The 17,992-nt window shown below is 48.3% G+C and overlaps 2 protein-coding genes across 2 annotated transcripts in view; one reads left to right on the top strand and one right to left on the bottom strand.

The window, feature by feature from the left end:
• CACNA2D4 (calcium voltage-gated channel auxiliary subunit alpha2delta 4) overlaps positions 1–17,992 on the bottom strand; it is a 122,861-nt gene that overhangs the window by 33,809 nt on the left and 71,060 nt on the right. The window lies entirely within an intron of this gene.
• LRTM2 (leucine rich repeats and transmembrane domains 2) lies at positions 6,890–17,280 on the top strand. The gene is made up of 3 exons (XM_059848112.1): positions 6,890–7,044; positions 10,881–11,471; positions 12,985–17,280. The coding sequence occupies exons 1-3, from the start codon at positions 6,978–6,980 to the stop codon at positions 13,437–13,439; spliced, it is 1,113 nt and encodes a 370-aa protein (XP_059704095.1). The 5' UTR covers positions 6,890–6,977; the 3' UTR covers positions 13,440–17,280.

Here is a 17,992-nt window from a genome sequence, read left to right as displayed (position 1 = left end):
CCCTCTTAAAGATCTGCTGCATCCTTTGACTCTAAGTAAGAGACCCAGGGAAGGTACTGGGCCATGTTAAAATTTTTGACCCCTAAGAGAATCCTTCAGAAATGCGGGCCTATACACACCTTCCTTCTTGAGCACCACCCAAATAAAAACAAGAGAATACTTTGGGATTCAGAGCACCATCCAGCCAAAAAGTGCAGAAAGTACCTGTGAGCACAGCAGTGATGGGAATGAGGACCACAGAACCAGGATTCTCCCATCAAGCTGTCTTCTCTGCTTGCAACCTTTTCCTGGTTGTACCACCCACCCACACCTCCAGGGTAGGCTTGCCAGGAAGCAGGGAGCAGCATTTTAAATGCCAGTGAGCTGGAGGATTCTTGTGGGGTGTAGAGGAGGAACTGGGAGCAGAAGGGTGCCTCCCTCAGACCTGCCAGGGCAGGAGTGGCTGCAGTCCTTCTGTCAAGGGACTGAGCAAAAGGATTAAGGGCCTGAGCTACCACTTACCATGGGATTAACCCCTGCAGGAAATTAAAGTTGTAGGGAAGGCACTTCACTCCACAGCTGAGAGAATGAGAAAAACTGGGATCTGGATTAGAACTGGCAGGGCTGGTGACAAGCCACCACCCACAGCCAACTGTTCCCGGCTGGATCAGAAAATGTTATCTGAACCTTCATGTAGAACCCCCCTCCACATCTCACTTGGTTACCAATTTTTGCCAACTGAGTGAGAAGAACAAAAACATCACCCTGTGGCAAGAAAAAGAGGAGGAAACTGGGTAGTCAGCTCACGTGTCCTCCTCTGAGCCCCTCTCCCACTCCCTCACCCGCTTCCCTTCTCAGCTGCCTCCGCTCCGCGGGGAGGAAACATGCACGTGGTCTGTCGCGTTCCGTAAGACTTGGAGAAGATGCTGGCACACACATGGCTGGATTTCTTCCTGTCAACTGCCCCCTCAGCTCTCCTCCTGCTGCTGCTCTGGGCCTCCTCCATATGCCACACTTTTCACTGTGCTGGGACTTTCCTGTCACTCCTGGCTGGATATCCCGCTCTCTCCACCTGCTTCCACAGCTTCCCAAGGAATTCCACATCTCCACAGCAATCTGGGTCTTTCCCAGCAGTGCTACCCTCTCTGTCTCCCCTTCCTATGGTCTGTATTTCTCAGAGGATTTGCTGAGGCTTTATGCCCTTGGTTATTTCCAGCTCCTCCAGAACTTCCCAGTCTCATTATTGTCCATTGGTCAGGGAGGCTTGGGATGCAAATAGTGTTTTCTGCTTAAGGTATGGAATGAGGAATCAAGAAAACTGGCTTCTCTCCTGTTTTTGCCACAGGCCTGTCAGGAAACTTTGGGAAAACCTGGCCAAAAATCTTTTATTCTGTGTAGCTTTGATAAGGCCTACAAATACTCTCTGCAGGACAGGACAGCATTTACAACCCCAAGTGCAAACGCTGCACTTGACAGCTTTGAAAATCCTGAGTGAGTGGGGAACTGATGTGGACTAATGATGAAGTATCAAAAGCAAGGCAGCTGAAATTTCTGCCAGCCAAAATCAGCAGCCAGTTTTACCTGCACCATACTTTACCCTTCCACAAAATAGGGATAAAGTTGATCTTTCTTGGAGGGTCCTGGGGAGGAAACATTTTTTTACCATCAACACGCATTTACATTTCAGAGGTGCCTACATTGCCAATCCAAAAATCTGAAGCTTTTTGACCTTTTCATATCACAAAGGGTGAGGTTTTTATTCACACCAGGCCAGGAATGTGGCAGAGTCCTTTACAAGACCAAGTGGGTTTTACACTTTTTCTGCTTGCTTTACAGCTTTCTGGATGAGGTGTTTTGCTTAGCTGTGATTGATCACTGCAAGTCAGAGGGCACTATTTCTTCTGCAGCTGGGTTTCTTGTATGAATTTAAAATATGCTTTCCATTGATTGTGACAGCACAACTACTAATGAATCTTGAACACATGTGCTTGCAGCAAGTGCTGCAAATAAAGCCCCCAGCTCCTCAGCCTGGAAGCTCACTGGAGCAGTGACACACACTGGATGTTTCTACATCATTGCTGAGCTTCTCTGCCACTTCTGAGTGTTTTTGCATTCCAAAGAGACAACAAAGAGGGGCTGCCCCTGAGAAAATGTCACCTCTTGGGATCAAAAACTTGCACAACTAGCAAGTCTATTGGGAGACCTGAATGGGTGAGGTCTCCATGCCATCTAAAGCCACTTGAAGCCACTTGTGGTGCGGCAGTCAGGCCACACAGATGTGTCTCTGTGGCCACTTGCCCCACCAAGGGCAGATGAAGGGACATGCACAGAACAACATGTGTTAGTCACTAAATGCTGGGGTACCACTGTCCCTCTCCATTATGGGTGATAGCAATAAAACATGAATCCTAAAAGCAACAAGGAAAGGGGAAAGAAAGAAGATAATCTCCTTAAAGCGTCCTCCATGCCCTCTCTCATGCTGCTGCTTTTCTGATAAAGGCTAAAGCAATTCAGCACTGGAAAGGGGAAAGGGACTTTGCCATGAAGGAGAGTGTGGGGGAGGGATGAAAGTCTGTGCATACTTTCTGATAATTTATTGCTGGCATCTGTTGCAGTCTCTGCTACCTACCCTTCTGTAATATAGGTCACCCACATGCCCTGGCAGTGCTCATAAGCCAAGCTGTTAACGGAGTCTGATCCCTCAGCCATGATCCAAGGGTTAGTGCAAGGGACTTGGAGAGATAATCAGAGACAGGGGTTGCTGGGCTCTGTTTCTGACAGTGTCTCATCCTAGTGACACAGTCCCCCGTGTCTCTAGCTAGCCTCAGTGCTGTTGTCTGGAGAATGGGATGAATTTATCCACCTACCCAGAGCAGAAGCACAACTGGCTCTTACCGCAGCCTTACTTCTGGGGGTCATTAAACACAAAATGACACCACCTGACAGCTACTGTAAGAGCCATTCATAGAGCACGTGGCAAGCTTTGGATAGAAGGTGACACAGAACTGGGAAGAGTTACTACGACAGTATGTGGATACAGTAAACTGAAAACCTCCCCACTCTTCTAGCATGGTCCTTGAGACCCTCCCCACAAAGGCTACAGCTTTGGGGTGGATACTGCAAACATTACTGGTGTCTGGGCACAGAGGAGTAGGCACAAGGCAGGAATAGTGCCTGCTGGAGTTTTCAGGCCCTGGCAAGTGCTGCGGAGTCATTACAACCCCCTCTGCATCCCCCAGTTCCCTGCTCAATCTAATTAGGGGAATCCTCATTAGAGAGTCTTCTAGAGTCTGACAGCAGGCCAAATGTCCAAGTGGCACTTCAGCTTGGTGTATTTTTGGTCACTGGAGCCCATGGGCCAGAAACAGATGATTTCATTTTGTTGCTTTGAGCTGAAACTAAAAAAGTTGTCTTTTGCTGTCCTGTTTGAAACAGTAATAGGAAAAGGCCATCACCAGCCCCACAGGCAACCCTGTTTTCTCAAGAATGTGGAAGGACATTCAACTCCAAGCACATGGAAGACAACTCTGGCCTCTGTGCCCCATGGATAACAGGGCATCCAGCTGACATGTTGCTCTAGGGAGAAGGAATCATCTAGAAAGCCCATGAGAAAGACAAATGCCTGGTTTGTGGAGCCCTTGGGTGACTTCAGAGCATTCAGAGCTCCAGCAATGCTGACCAGTCTTGAGTTCCCAAACCCAAGCAATGCCAGAACAGATGGCAAGGTGCCTCTCTTGTTGAGTTGGGGGAATATAGGGAGCACTTTTAGGTCTGGCAGAGTGCTGGTTGCTGGAAAAATCCCTGGCTGTCAGGCTGAAAGCAGCCAGGGTGCTGCTTTGGAGAGCCTGGAGGTGTGGGCAGGTGCTATTTGCCCCAAGATTACACATTCCCAGTGCTGCACTGGCAGCAGTTGTGAAGTTGGCCTGGTGCTCTGCAGAGCAGAAGGCATCTCTTGGGCCACAAGAAAACTGCTAATTAAGTCAGAATTCAAGACAAGTCAGAGGAAACCTTTAAAAAAGAAACTCTTAAAAATCCTCTCTGCCTCCTTGCTCTCTCCTGACTGTGGAATATTAATCACTAAGGGTATAATGTTCTTATGGGCAGTAGGTGCGTAGGAGAAACTGGTTTTTTTTCTGGATCTTTGGAATTAAAATTTCTCCATGAACATACTTCTTCAAGGTATAAATGCAGAAGCTCATTGACCCTCACCTTTCAGCAGCCAAGAACCTCTATGTATTCCAAATCTACTGCTCTGTCACCTGGGCATATGGTGTGCTTGGAGAAGCAGGCAGCTTTGTGGAAGACATGGAGGTTAATAAATATGGGTTACAGAAGAGTCCCTGGAACATGTGCAAGCCCAGCTCCGTGCACACATTTGTTAATGTAAGCTAGGTTGGTGACTGTGCATTTGTACATGAAGGTAGCTGCTTTTAAGTCTTGGGAACACGTGTATGAGTGCACACAGGGTGGCTGCTATCTATGGAGTGGGGAGTGTGGCATATATGTGACATGCTTTAAAATAATCTTGGGTTTATCAAGGCCCCTCCATCTCAGTGCATGTTGCAGTGCAGGAGACTGACATTAAAGCCTGAACAGGTGTTAATCACTATGCACTGTAATAAATTCTAAACATAGGGAAAAGGCTTATTTATACATGGCTGCTCCTCCCACCCTGCACTCTCTGCTTGAGCCTTGGTGCTGCCTGAGGGAAAGAGGCGCCCGTGAGGTACCAGAAATGAGTGCAAGAGCTGGACTTGCCCTGCTGGAGCAGAAGGAGCTGGGGGTGGACCCTGACCCTGTCCCCATCCTCACACCCGGCTGTGCCAGCCCTGCCCTGCCCTCGGCCCCCATCCTTGCCTGGGGACAGCCTGGATGAATTGCAGAGAGCACTGGGAGAGACACCAGTGCATGGCCTGAGTGGGGGCTGAGGGGACACCTCAGAGGGAAACCGTGTCATAAAGCACCAGGAAGCTGGTTTTGTTTTTTTAAATTGCTTAGCCCCCCTAATTGGAACGAAGCCAGCTGATACAGATGGGGTGTTACAAAACAGAGCCAAAAGGCAAGAGCACAAGGAACAGAGCTATCTATAACCCTGACAAAGTTAGATGGAGTGAAGGTGGGGAAGAGGGAAAGGCAGAGCATGGCAGGCGGCTGCCCCTGATGCTGAGAGCAAGGACGTGATCATTTGGCAACAGGATTTGGAGCTGATCGACTGGCGCTATCCAGCAGGCAGATAAGGCTCTGTGGCTGTCAGCTTAACTCTGCCGTTTATTCCAGTGCTGTAGGGAGTTAAATAGAGCACACGGAAAGCCTGCTGCTGGGGAGTGAAAGTCAAGGAGGGAGAGGGAAGGAAGAGGCTGTAATTGGGCAGTGTCCGGGGAGTCGGGTGGAAGTGGCTGCAGGCAAAACCCCTCCAGGTAAGTGCCTGCAGCTTTTCATCCTCCTTTTCCATATGGACAGGCGGGGACAGGAGACTTCAGGGGCGGCATTTAGGATGGAGAGGTTTCTATGGGGGAGGCTGAAAGTCTCCTGGTCAGGTCGAGCACAAGCACCAAATGGGGACAGCTATTTGTTGCAGCTTCTCCTTCAGTGGGAACTGCAGAGAAAGGGCTCCAGCTCAGTTTGGGGAGTGGGGGGCTGCAGCGAATGAAGGCTGAATTGGTTTCTGTACTGTGAGAGGTGTTTGGTGCATTGGCATTTAGGTAAACGATCTAAATAAATAGCCTTGCAAATGTGCTAGCCTAGGTACTGAACCTGCTCGTAATTTTCATCAAGATGCTAATTTTAATATTTCCTGGTGGTTTACATTCCCATATAAAATAAATCAGTCTGGGAGCCTGGGGGAGGGTAGGAACCTGGCACATGTGAGGGGAGAGTGTCCTGGTGGCAGTGCAGCACCCAGCTAAAACAGCCACCGTGGATGTTGTCAAAGCCCCTCAGAGGGGATGGAGGATGGCTTATTTCTGTACTCTGGTTGAAACGTGTCCATCTATCTGCTGCTGTAACTGTGGGTGGCACGTCAGAGAGTACACAGGGGGACAGAAGGATTTGTGGTGTTTTCATTTTTCCTGCCTCCTTGTATCCAAAAGGGAAGCGGGAGGGAAGTTGAAACCTGTTGTCAGTCACTTACTGTCAGGGGAGAGTTTTATGGTCTTTGGGTTTCTAATTAGACTGAGGATTTTTCCTCCTACTAATTAAGATGCAATTCCTCTCTTTTCAACACTCCCACTCAGTCTCCCCCGCCTCAGGTCCTTCCTTATCCTTCTCCTCCGAGGCTCGCTCGCTCTTCAGCTCCTGCAGTTGCTGCAGTGGGAAATCCCCAAGCTGAAGCTGTGCTGCTCTAGCCACCACATCCATTTTACCTTAAAACAGACAGGAAGTGCTGGTAGGGAATACGGCACGGGGGGTGGGGGGACGGGTGTGGTGGAGTGGGGGGAGGAGGAGCTGGGAGAGAAGCAGCTTGGCAGCCGCTGGTGCCCAGATCTCAGCGAGCCTGAGCCGTGCGTCAGGCAGAGGATGCACAGGTGGCACCAGCCTGCGTGGAGGCGACAGGAATGAGCCGGAGTCTGCTGCCCTGGCAGGGTCACCTTAGTAATTCATCAGGTTAACCTTGAGCATGAAGCTAAAGTAGCTACCATAGCAGGCTAGTCAAAAACAAACTTCTCTCTGGTACTTAGGTGAATCAGGTTTTATTTCTGCACCGTGAGGTTCAAAATGAATTTATGTTGCCCCTTCAACACACTGCACCTCCTGAAGCACCCTCCATTTCTCCTCCAAAACAGAAGTGATCCCTCAGAGGAAAAATACTAATTGGGGAGGGGAAAGGACAGCTCTGAGCTCAGCCCTGTGTGCTGCACTCAGCGAAGTTAATCTCATCTGCTCAGCTCTGCTTTCCCTCTGCAGGACCTGGCAGGCAGGCTACAAGGTCATTCCTTCTCCCTGTGGGGCTGTGGGCCAGGCTGGCTGTTGGATGTGAAGACAGGCTGGAGAAGAGCACGATGCTGCCTGCAAGTGCTGGCCACCGGTGGAGGAGCAGGTTCCTCATGAGGTGGCAGGAGGCTTGTCGTAAGTAATGCCTGCTCAGGTACCAACTACAGTATTGCTGTTTGTCAAGGGAATGAGAAGAAAATAGGTCACATCAGGGTTAAGAACAGGGGAGAGGGACAGCTAAGAATGGAGATGTTTGAACTAATTCCTGATTCCTTTAGAGGCCAGGCTAGCTGGGAGGGAGAGTGATATTCTAAAGCTGAAGATGGGCTTAAAGTGGGACAGCGAGTGATGATTGCTTCTGAATTCCAGTGGGCCAGGCAGGTGAGAAACAGCACGACAGACACCATTGCACAAAGATCCACCCTGAACATTTCTCAAATCAGTATCCTATGAGCTGCAGGCTCCTCTCTGTGCTTGGGGTTTTACACAGGCTGCTGAGCAAAGCTCTTCACAGAAAAAGTCAGAACAGATTTTAGAGGGAAATGCAGAATGTAAAGGCAGAATTCTCCTACTGGGCACTGCCACATGTAGTGAAAATCAAGGAGTAAATAAAGAAGCTCTCTTTCAAATTAAATTGTAAACGTTCAGCCTGTGCATGTTCCCAGTGGGCTGGGGCAGCTGCTACAGTACCCCTGAGTGCAGGGCAGGCACTGCTGGGGTGATGTGGGGCTTTGGGAATTTATCTGCATCTCAGAGAAATACCTGGGGACCACAGCAGAGTAAAGGGGACCCTTGGAGAGGGTCCCTCACTACTGCATTCCCAGGCACAAAGTAGGTCTGTGGTTCCCTTGTTCCAGTCCTCCTGGTCACATTTGGAGCTGCAGCTGTAAAAAGCTGGGGGAATTACTTCGTTCTCCAGAAAACAAACATCTTTGTAATCCATCCTCACAGACTAGACTGTCTAAATTATTTATAATGAATGCTACTGAGTCTTGACTTAATGTGATATACCTGGATCATCTTTCTGCCACCTACTAGAGTCACCAAACACTCCACAAAGTAACTTGATCTTCCCTAAACACAAAAACACTTATTATCCATCCTTCTGTAGGGCTGGAAGACAGCTTCAAGTTTTGTCTATTGCTTCCCTGCCTCTCTTTCCTGTAGAGCTGCATCTTAACCGACGCAGTGAATTCCCTGGCCTCAGCTCACATCCTCATGGATGTGAAATGAAAACGAGATCTCTTGTCTGTATGATTTTAGTAAAATATTTCCAAAAGCATACAGCAATATATGGGTAACAACAAGACATTTTTGGCATATCCTACATGGCTGCAGAAGCCTGGCATAAATCCATTTCCTGAACATAACCACAGCCAGCTGCCTGAGGCTGTTCCTGCCAGCCACTGCCAGCATACACACTGGTGGAACCCCACAGCCACCCAGTCGGCGCTGCAGGCGGCCAGGCACTCTGAGAGATAAGCACTGAGCAGAATGCCACCTGGATAGCATTACACATGGGCTGCTCTTGCCTTTCTTGGTGTACAAAGCAGCTGTTATCTCATCATCACAGCTGCCAATCTATTATTAATACTGGGCTTTTGTTAAGCATCCAGGAAAAGACGGGGTCACTTGAATGACTCATTGCTCTTTCCCTTCCCCACTCTGGCTCCCATTCTTTTAATTCCCTTCCTACAACAAGAGTGTGACAGATTCTGAACAGAATTAAATATCAGCCAGCCAGTCAGTACCTGTACTGCACTAGCCCATTGGCTATGATCTACTTTCATGGCAATTTCTGCTGTGGGCTTCAGCCTCTGCATGACAAGAAAGCACAGAGGTGATCGGGGTAAAGATCTGCCTTACATTTCACCAGAAGGATCCATAATTCTCCTTAAAAGAGCACATTTATTGGCATGGTCTGGGTTGATGTACACCTGAGATCTCAACTGTAGGATAGTAAAAAATTATTGAATAATTGTGAAGACAGATGAAATAAGAGAGAATTGATATATTATCTCTGAACATTTACCCCTTGGTCCTTAATAAAGTCATATAGCTTAGAATTCAAATGGGATAGTTCTCCTTAGACTACTAGTCCACAAATCTGCCAATTCTCACAAGGATCACTGGGAACACAAAACTTGCCCCGTGCAGGATGACAGGGTTGGAGTATGAAGGCACAACACTGACAGAAGCAAAGCTGCTATAAAAAAATGGGATGGAGGTCAGATAAAACTCTAGAGAGTGGCACAAGGGAAGAGAGGAAGAGAAGAGCAAGGCTGACTGCAAAGTTGCTCCAGGCCGAGTTTCTCCATAGCATAGATCTCCTTTGGCTCTCTCTCTTGTTGCAGTCTGTTCACAATTCCTTTAGGATTAAGAAGTAAAGCCCCTGCTTGTTGGTTCCTTGAAGGAACAGGACAGAAGAACCTGACTGCCTGTTCAGGAAGGCAAGACAATCAATGCATTCCCTTTAGGTACCATTCACCCCTCAAAAGACTCTACCAACCCAAGTGACTGCCTTCTCTGAAGAAAAGTGAGAAAGGGAGAGGACAGGCATGATGCACAGACAAACCTGCTTCAGTTTTTGTCAAATGCTCAAACTTGTCACCTTAAAAACTGCAAGGGAGCTGAATTTGCTTCCCACATTGAAGAATAGTGGAATTCATTGTGCAATCTCAATTCCACAAAAGGAACTAAGATGAAGGATGCAAATGTTTTACATAGTCTGCCTAAACATAACTCCTACTCCTCTAATGACAAGAGGCACAAAGCTTTCTTTCTTGCTTATAATGCTTTTTTGTCACAAAAATGAGAGTTTGAAAAGTCAGTGGCTCCCAGGGAAGGTTGGTAACTAGTGCCCTGGTGCCACTGGCAGGATCTGGAGCCATGTCTGGAATGCACAGCAGCTCTAAAAAATGCTGATTTGTGATTTGTCCAACCTTGAGATAGTGTAGGAGAAAGGGTGTGTGTGGGTTAACCCTTTTCCTGACACTGCTTTTGTCAGTTACCAATGTACATCTCTTTTCCTCATTCCATTGCTGTGGGCCATTTTGGTCAGATGTGGTTTAAACTGTTCTTTGCATGTCTGTTGTCTGCCCAGTTGGTGACCATGATTCAGGGTTTGCCCCATGATTTGACTGTAGTCCAGAGTGTGTCCAAAGTTCTTACTAAGAACAATTGCTGGATCTGTACTCAGTCACCACCTCTAGTTGTGGGGGGTCACTGGCCACTCAGAGATACTTTTGGGGCTGTTGCTCTGGGATTCAGAAACTGTTTTGAGAGCAATGGCAAGTACCAGGTGTGCAGTGATTTAGGGACTCCTTGTTACCTTTTAGCAGTTGTCTTGGTCATCCCTTTGTAATGAAATTCATTAAAAAGTGGACACAAGGCCCATATGACACACTGTGAATATGGTAATACCCTGATTTAGAGTCTTAGATCTGAGTCTTATCAATCACAAATATTAGGACTCAAACTGCAGGAGAACACCTGAAATGTAGGTTATTTTAATTTTTCTTAAAAGCTTTTTAATAACATATCTGTTTGTGAAAAATTGGAACTTCTTAAATATACCTGGCTCCTCCTGTCTCTACCCTGACTGTTTAGAAAGAGCTGTCCTCTGTCAGAGGTGACACCTCCCACCACTCTCTGCTCCATTATCCTCTGACAGGCACCAGTGTTCCAGTATCTGTTGGCAAAATCCACTGGGATGCACTGTTCTGACTTTGTTGTGAAACTGGAAGGATATTTACTTACTTGTTCTGAAAAAAACAGGCTAAGAGGAAAGTCAGGCTGTCAGGATGCAGGCCAGGGGTAAAGGAATGAGACTGTGAGAAAACTCATTACACTGCAGGGCATTGCAGTGATAAGCCCTGCAGTGAGGGTTGTGTTGTAGTCAGTGGTGGGTGAGTTTGGGAAAGCACTGATCTAATCCATGTCCTTTTCCTTCCCTGCTTTTCACCTTCCAGTGCTTGGCTGCTGGCTCTCACTATGTGCTGCCGAGTCCTTCTTTGCTTGTCCTTCCTCCTGCAAGTGCAACAGTGGCAACTTGGAAGTGGACTGTAGTGGCTTGGGCCTCTCTTCCATTCCCTCAGACATCCCCACAAACACCAGGACCTTCCTCTTTCTCAACAATAAACTCAGCATCCTGCCAGGAGCAGTGTTTTCCAACCTCTCTGCTCTACAGAGGTTGGATCTATCCAACAACTTCTTGGACCAGCTCCCTCAGAACATCTTCAGTGACCTGGGGAACCTCACAGAACTCCAGCTGAGGAACAACAGCATCCGGGCCTTGGACAAGGACCTGCTCCAGCACACGGCCCTGCTGCGCCAGCTGGATCTCTCCATCAATGGCTTGGCCCAGATCCCTTCAGGCATCTTTGATGACCTGCCTGCTCTCCGCTCCCTCTCCCTCAGGTCCAATCGCCTGCAGAGCCTGGACAGGGTGACCTTTGAGCCTCTGACCAGCCTGCAGCATCTCCAGGTTGGGGATAACCCCTGGGAATGCGACTGCAACCTCCGAGACTTCAAGCACTGGATGGAGTGGTTCTCCTACCGAGGTAGGTGCTCGCGTGCGGGAGGGGAGGCAGGTGGAGGAGTGCTGGTCTTCCAGGAAAAGCAAGCAAAAGGCAGGCAGGGAACACACAGGAGCAGATGCAACTGTCAGAGCAGATACAAAAGATAGAAGCAGATACAACTGGCAGGTCAGGCTGACCTGATGGACAGGTCTCAGCCAAAGAGCATGAGGACCCTGCTACAATTTAGTGCCACTGCACCTTCATATAGCAGTCTGTGAAGTTCCCAGCAGCCCTAGATCTCCTATTTCATTGTTTTGTTTCTAATCTGAACTATTACCTGGGGTTTTTTTTTAATCTTGAGAGAAGAACTTTCCTCAAGTAAAATTAAAATTTTAGGATTATGAGTTCACCTTACTCCTTCTGCCTAAAAAGAAGAAATGCTTTTCACACTTGGAAATAACCATCCCATTCTCTTTCTTAAGATGAGAGAATTAGAAGTCAGATTTGGCTGTAAAGCATCAGGTTTCCTGCCAAAAAAAAGAACCTTAGGAAACACTGACACTTAGGAAAAACAGTGCAACTCATATTGGAGAAACCAACCTACAGCTCAAATTAACAAGCCAGGCCCCAAATTAGACTGGCTATGAAATCATCATTTCAAATGGAGCAGTTTTTGACAAGTTTGCATTTCCAGATTTTCCTTGAAACACAGAAGACTAGAAAGGTACATGTCATTTATCAGGAATGCTGATGGAATGACATGCTTTCAGGAGCTGCAACTCAAAGAAAGATGGCACATTTTACAGGAGTGAGGATTGAAGGCCTGACCCTCTGTTTCTGGAGCCAACGAGTAAGAAAGGGTCTCAAATCATGCAGATAGCAACAGTCAGCTGTCACATCCCTGCTGATCACAGCCATGCTGCAAGGAGATTATCTCTGCCTATGGCTACACTGCAGTCTGAAATATGCATTTGTGTGAGCAGACTCAAACAAGCATACGAGTGCCACTTTGCACTTTTTTTTGGATTTGTTCTTTTTTCTTGACTACCATATCACAAAGGCAGTGGAAAGCATGCAGACATAACTTTGCTTTTTTTCCTCCCTTTCAAGGAAATTGCACAAACTCACTCAAGCATTTGTTTCAACATCTGTCATTATTTTCACAGAGATGGATTAGTTGTCAGAAGACGGGATGTGTATCTGTTGTTTTTTTGAGAAGGTACAGCCTGGTCCTACATTTTTGCTTTAATTTCTCTTTTTCTAAAGTGGTTCCTCTGAGACTTACATAACTCACTAAACAGTATGAGGCTGACTTAAATGGTTTCAGAGGGCTTTCATGTCTTGGCCTATTCAGATATGCACCAGGAGCTCTAATGTCAAACCCAACCTAGGCAGAGGCATACTGGCCAGCTGACATGGTTGAAGCTTCTGCAGGGAAAATACTTTATCAGGTGTGAATGGAGGCCCATGAACTCACCCCATCTGAGGATCTAACCTTGCTGCCTCTGTATGGGCATGGAGCTGTGATTGACTCCTGTTATCTCTGTTGGAACAGGTGGGAAAATTGACCAGCTGGCCTGCACTCTGCCCAAGGAGCTGAAAGGAAAGGACATGCGGATGGTGCCCATGGAGATGTTCAACTACTGCTCGCAGCTGGATGACGAGAACAGCTCTACAGTGCTGGACAATACTGGCCCACCTTGCACTAAAGGAAGCCCTGCTCCTTCCAAATCTAAATCAGGCCCAGAAACAGAAGTGGAGCCCAGTGTGGGATGCCCCCAGAAACAGCGGTACAGGCCTGTGAGCGTGCGCCGGGCGATTGGCACTGTGATCATTGCAGGGGTGGTTTGTGGCATCGTTTGCATCATGATGGTGGTGGCAGCTGCCTATGGCTGCATCTATGCCTCCCTCATGGCCAAGTACCACAGGGAGCTGAAGAAGAGGCAGCCACTCATGGGTGACACAGAAGGTGAACATGAAGAACAAAAGCAAATCTCTTCTGTGGCGTGAAACAGTTCTAGGAAGGAAGGGACAGCGATGAAAAAAGGTACCTGAGAGCAGTCAAGCATGGGGTCCTCCCAAAATACATCTTCCCAGACAGACTGTGCTATTGCTCCACTCACCCAAGTAGTACAACATGCTTCTGGGGGGTCAGGGCACCTGGCTCAATTTCTTTTCCTCTGCCCCAGGCCCATTTTGTGCCCTTTCACCCTTGGGCCCTCCCAGACAAATAAAGTAGAGTCAGACCTCGAGTGCTTGCTGTGCCTCATGCCCTCGCACAGAGCTTCCCTCACATGCCTGCTGCAAAGGCAGCTGGCACCTTCTGGGACCCTGTGTCATCCTCTCAGCTTCGGTCCTGAGTCATCCTGTGTCCTGTCAGGAGTTCTGTGCAAACAGAGAGCAGCTGTGTGAAACCTTCTGTGGGGAGCAGGACACCAGAAGTGTCCATGCCTCACTGTTAGGTCACTGCTGTTGTGTGACACGAAGTTGCTGCCTACCCTACAAATCAGTGCTGCCAAGATTACATCAGAAGGGAGGCAAGGTCCCTATGGTAGGGCAACAGTCAGTGGTAGATTTCCCTTCTCACTTTTAGAGGTGGAAAGATATCTGTATCACCCTAAAACACTGCCAGGGAGCACAGTGTACCTCTTTTTGCTCCTGGCCAAGTCCAAGCCTTTGAGCTGACACACAAATCATCTGCTGCAGGTGCACAGCACAGAGTCATGCTCCTGTACACACACACACACACACTGACTCATTCTGATCCCAACATGCACACACAGAGCCAGTCCCAGTTCCAGGCATCCAGGCACCCCACCTGCACATGCAGAGCTATCACTCATGCCCCTGCTGACCTGCCCTCTGCATGCAGCCATGGATACATCCAGCCACTTTACCTTACCCTGATCACAGTAGTGTGTGTCACCTGCTTCAGACAAAAAATATGCACGCGCCACTGAGGAGTAACAAAAACATCTCAGCCACAGAGCAGAGCCAGTGGGAACTGGCAGAAGAGGATGGAGAGAGGCAAAGTTATTGAGATTATAGCACCAGTCTGTGGAAATAAGTACACAGCATCAAAAAAAAAAAAGAAGGTGTGTTCTTATCTATTTTATGTCTTTTCAAATAAATGGAGAGAGTAAGGATATGAAGCCTCCATTTAGAAATGTTTGATTGGCAGATCAGAAGTGGGTCATCAGGAAAGACTGGAGGAGGAGGTGGCTCACCAGGAGCGTAAGCCGTGCTGAGTAGTGTGAGCCTAGGGGAAGGTGTCAGGGGAAGAAGTCACACATAGTCAACCCAGAAGCTGCCATGGCTGGCACGGTGTGTGGAACAGGGTGATGCAGCCAGGGTGACCAAAAAGAGTGGGCAGAGTTATGGAGGGTCTTGAGATGAAGGCTGGAACCTGGAGCACAGTGTGGCATATGTGGGAGAGCTCAGGAAAGGTCTGGCACAGAAGGCAGCAGAGCCCAAATGCACCCTTCACCATCACTGGGGTGGTCCAATGACACCCACAGCTCCACCTGAGTGTGCCCACACACACAGCTGTGCGCACTGCCACTGTCACACAGGGTGACTTCCCCCAACCAGATTTTAAAGCCCTCAGACTGCAGTGCCTCCTATTAGTCTTAGCTCATTCTGACCTGACAGAGAAAAAAAAAAAAGTGAGAGGGGAAAAAAAAAATGAAAGGAACTCAACATAAGGACTCATTTCTCATTTTGTATCACTGGAAGTGGGATAAAATGCTGTCTCCAGGGGAGAGCGCACATTGCCATGGTAACCTACTCTAACCCGTCACAGTGGGTATTCCTGGGCGAGGAAGATGACACCGGAGGTCGTGCATCCACTGTGCCTGTGGATGGTGTGATCCCTGCCATCAGGAAACAAGCTGGCAGCCAGCCCAGCCTTGCAGGGTGTTTCACTAGCAACCTGTGTTCAGAGCCCTGCATGATCTGCAGTTGCACCCTGCCAGGGCACATCACCTCTTCCACCTGCTCCATCTGAATCCCAGTGCTGTCGGACATCTCACAGCCCTCCTGCTCGCTGTGACTGGATCCCTGTGGAAGTAATGCACACTGGCTCCTCACTCCTTCTGGTCCCAGAGAAGCGGCTGTACTGACCCGTGGGCACACAACATCATTAATCAAAGCCTGGAGTGGCAAAATCCCTCCTGGTCTACCCAGGGTCACCAGAGCCAAGGAGACAGGGTGCTCTGGACTGTTTGAGCATGGGGCAGAGGAGGATGTTCTTCAGGGAAGCAGAAGATCAGGCTGCCACGGAAGAACTGGAAGAAGCAATCAGCCCTCCCACCAGTGTGAGCACACACTTTCCCCCTGCTTCCAGCACACTGTGGGGAAGAGGAAGCAAAGGAGGGGGGCTGGTGAAATGTGAGGAGGAAGGACTCTTCCCCCACGCACTGTACAGCCACTCCAACCATCCCATCTGCTCCAAGTGTAGCCCGCTCTGAAGGGCAGAACTGGTGCACTGCAGACTCCGTATGCGTGTTATTGCTGTTCCACATTCCCAGCAAGCCAGGACCAGACTCCTGCTGGATCCAAACCTCTCCCCAACCTCCCTCTCAGGGGAACCTCTCCCTTTACCATACTGGACTCCGCAATCATACTTGAAATGGGACTTGAGTCAGAGCGGTATATTTATAGATCTATATTTTACTTGCATCAAATAATGGTGACATATTGCACAAAACAAATGGGATCTATATATGTGTGTGTGTGTGTGTGTGTGTGCGTGTGTGTGTGTGTGAGATAAGAGAGAGACCGTTTTTAAGGGAATAGACTAGAGGTGAAATTAATGGGAAGAAGGTAGGGGACAATGCAGGGGTTGAGGGTGTGAAATCCTCCTTTCTCTGCACCTTCCCTGTGACTTCCTCCTGCCCTGACCAATTTTTCTTTGTTGCTAATAATATTTTCTATATCCTGTGTTGTGGGGCTGGTGATGACCTTGCCCATCCTTTCCTTTTTTTGTTTTAATTTATACAGCAGAAAGTCTGGATTTATCTCAACCCTAGACAAGGGACTGCTATGTTTAGCAACCCACCCAGGAAAGAAGACAGGAAAGGGGAGAACTGAGTGTTGCTGGGAAACACGAAGGCTGCCTATGAGGACTCCCCTCTGGAAAGCAAATACTCTGTTTGGCAGGATGAGGACCTGTCCTTTTGCATGCAGAGCAGAGTAACTGGGCTCACTGGGAAGTGCCCTCTTCATGGCACTGTTTGCAAACAGGCTCTTTCTCTGTTCCCCAGCACACCTGGAAATCAGGCTGCCCTGGTGTGACTGAGCTGCTGCACTGCCCACAGGCACTGCAGGGAGCACAGCATCCTCAGCAGGCAGAAACAAAGCTCTGTGGGATGCTGGATACAGAATGTGACCGAGTGCTCCTTGTGTGCCCAGCCAAGGGGTTCCTCTGGTGTGTGGGGACAGCAGCTCCTGCTGTCCCTGCAGACGTGGCTGGGCAAGGGGGGAATCCCCCTGAATGCACCCTCTGCTGCAGGCAGCTGCTCCAATGACACATGCAGGTGCCTCAGGAAAGGGTCTTCTGGGGCTGCCAGGTCCAACACATGCCAGGGTGATGTTGGGCTGGCAGGGCCACCAGGAACACCCCTCCTGCTCCCCCTTCCCAACACATCCACCTGTGGGACAGGTAGGCACATCCCTTGCAGGGAACAGATGGCACTTGTAATTCCTTTTTCTTTTTTGTTACTGTTTGAGGGAGAGCGACAAGATTTTCTAAAATGATTGAATGGAGGTTTCTTTGGCATGAGACAGAAAATTTTTAAAGGTATATTATATTTCTGGCTTGTTGTTACAGAATAATAATAAAGAATGTATTTTCCTATGCTCCTTTTTGTTTAAATGAGATCTCTGATAATACCACTCACTCTTTCCCTATCCCCTGCAGAAGCAAACACCACAGGGACACAGCCAGCCAAAGGAGAAAGCCCCTCAATTCCCACAGATATATTCTTGTCTGCACACGCTGTTTGAAGCTGGAGTGTGCACAGACACATATCAGTATAAGTCAGGGTGAGGCTCTAGGGCTAAACACACAGTCAGTGAAGGTGAGACCCTAGATCTAGAAACACACACACAGAATGCTCCAGGGACACAGCCAGACAAGGGTGATTGTATAACAAGGATAAGATACTGTGGCAATCAGCTCATTACATAAAAGTAGAAAGGGCCAAATTAATCCCTAGGGTAAGAATGCAGGAGCCAACGGAGTTATATTCAGGTCAAATTTGATTCCAAAAGCTTTTTTTTTTTTTTTTTTAATTAGAACATAATGAAACAAACAGGGAGCTATGGGTTCCTACATCTCCAGCTTCCTGACCCTCTTGAGCAAGGTTATTTCAAAATGGATGGAAATCGCTATCTAATCCTATTGCACCCCAAAGTACACAAGCTGCTACCCCTAGAGCTAAAAGAGTCTCTCCACCAGCTGTTCCCTGGCTAGGTCTATCACACACAGCTAAGAAGTTTAAATTCCCCACTTGGCCACTTTCAGTGCTAAGCATACACAATTCATCACATTCCCTTGCTGT

This window comes from Haemorhous mexicanus, chromosome 5 (genome assembly GCF_027477595.1).
Source record: "Haemorhous mexicanus isolate bHaeMex1 chromosome 5, bHaeMex1.pri, whole genome shotgun sequence".
Lineage (NCBI taxonomy): Eukaryota > Metazoa > Chordata > Aves > Passeriformes > Fringillidae > Haemorhous > Haemorhous mexicanus.
The sequence above is the reverse complement of the archived record's forward strand: the minus strand, read 5'-3'. Positions and strand labels throughout refer to the sequence as shown.

What these genes read in the sequence shown, in the direction of transcription:
- LRTM2 (XM_059848112.1), top strand. Translation starts at nt 6,978, where the DNA reads ATGCTGCCTGCAAGTGCTGGCCACCGGTGGAGGAGCAGGTTCCTCATG. An exon ending in GAGGTGGCAGGAGGCTTGTC is followed by an intron (nt 7,045 to 10,880) that starts GTAAGTAATGCC and finishes TTCACCTTCCAG; the next exon opens with TGCTTGGCTGCTGGCTCTCA. An exon ending in GGAGTGGTTCTCCTACCGAG is followed by an intron (nt 11,472 to 12,984) that starts GTAGGTGCTCGC and finishes CTGTTGGAACAG; the next exon opens with GTGGGAAAATTGACCAGCTG.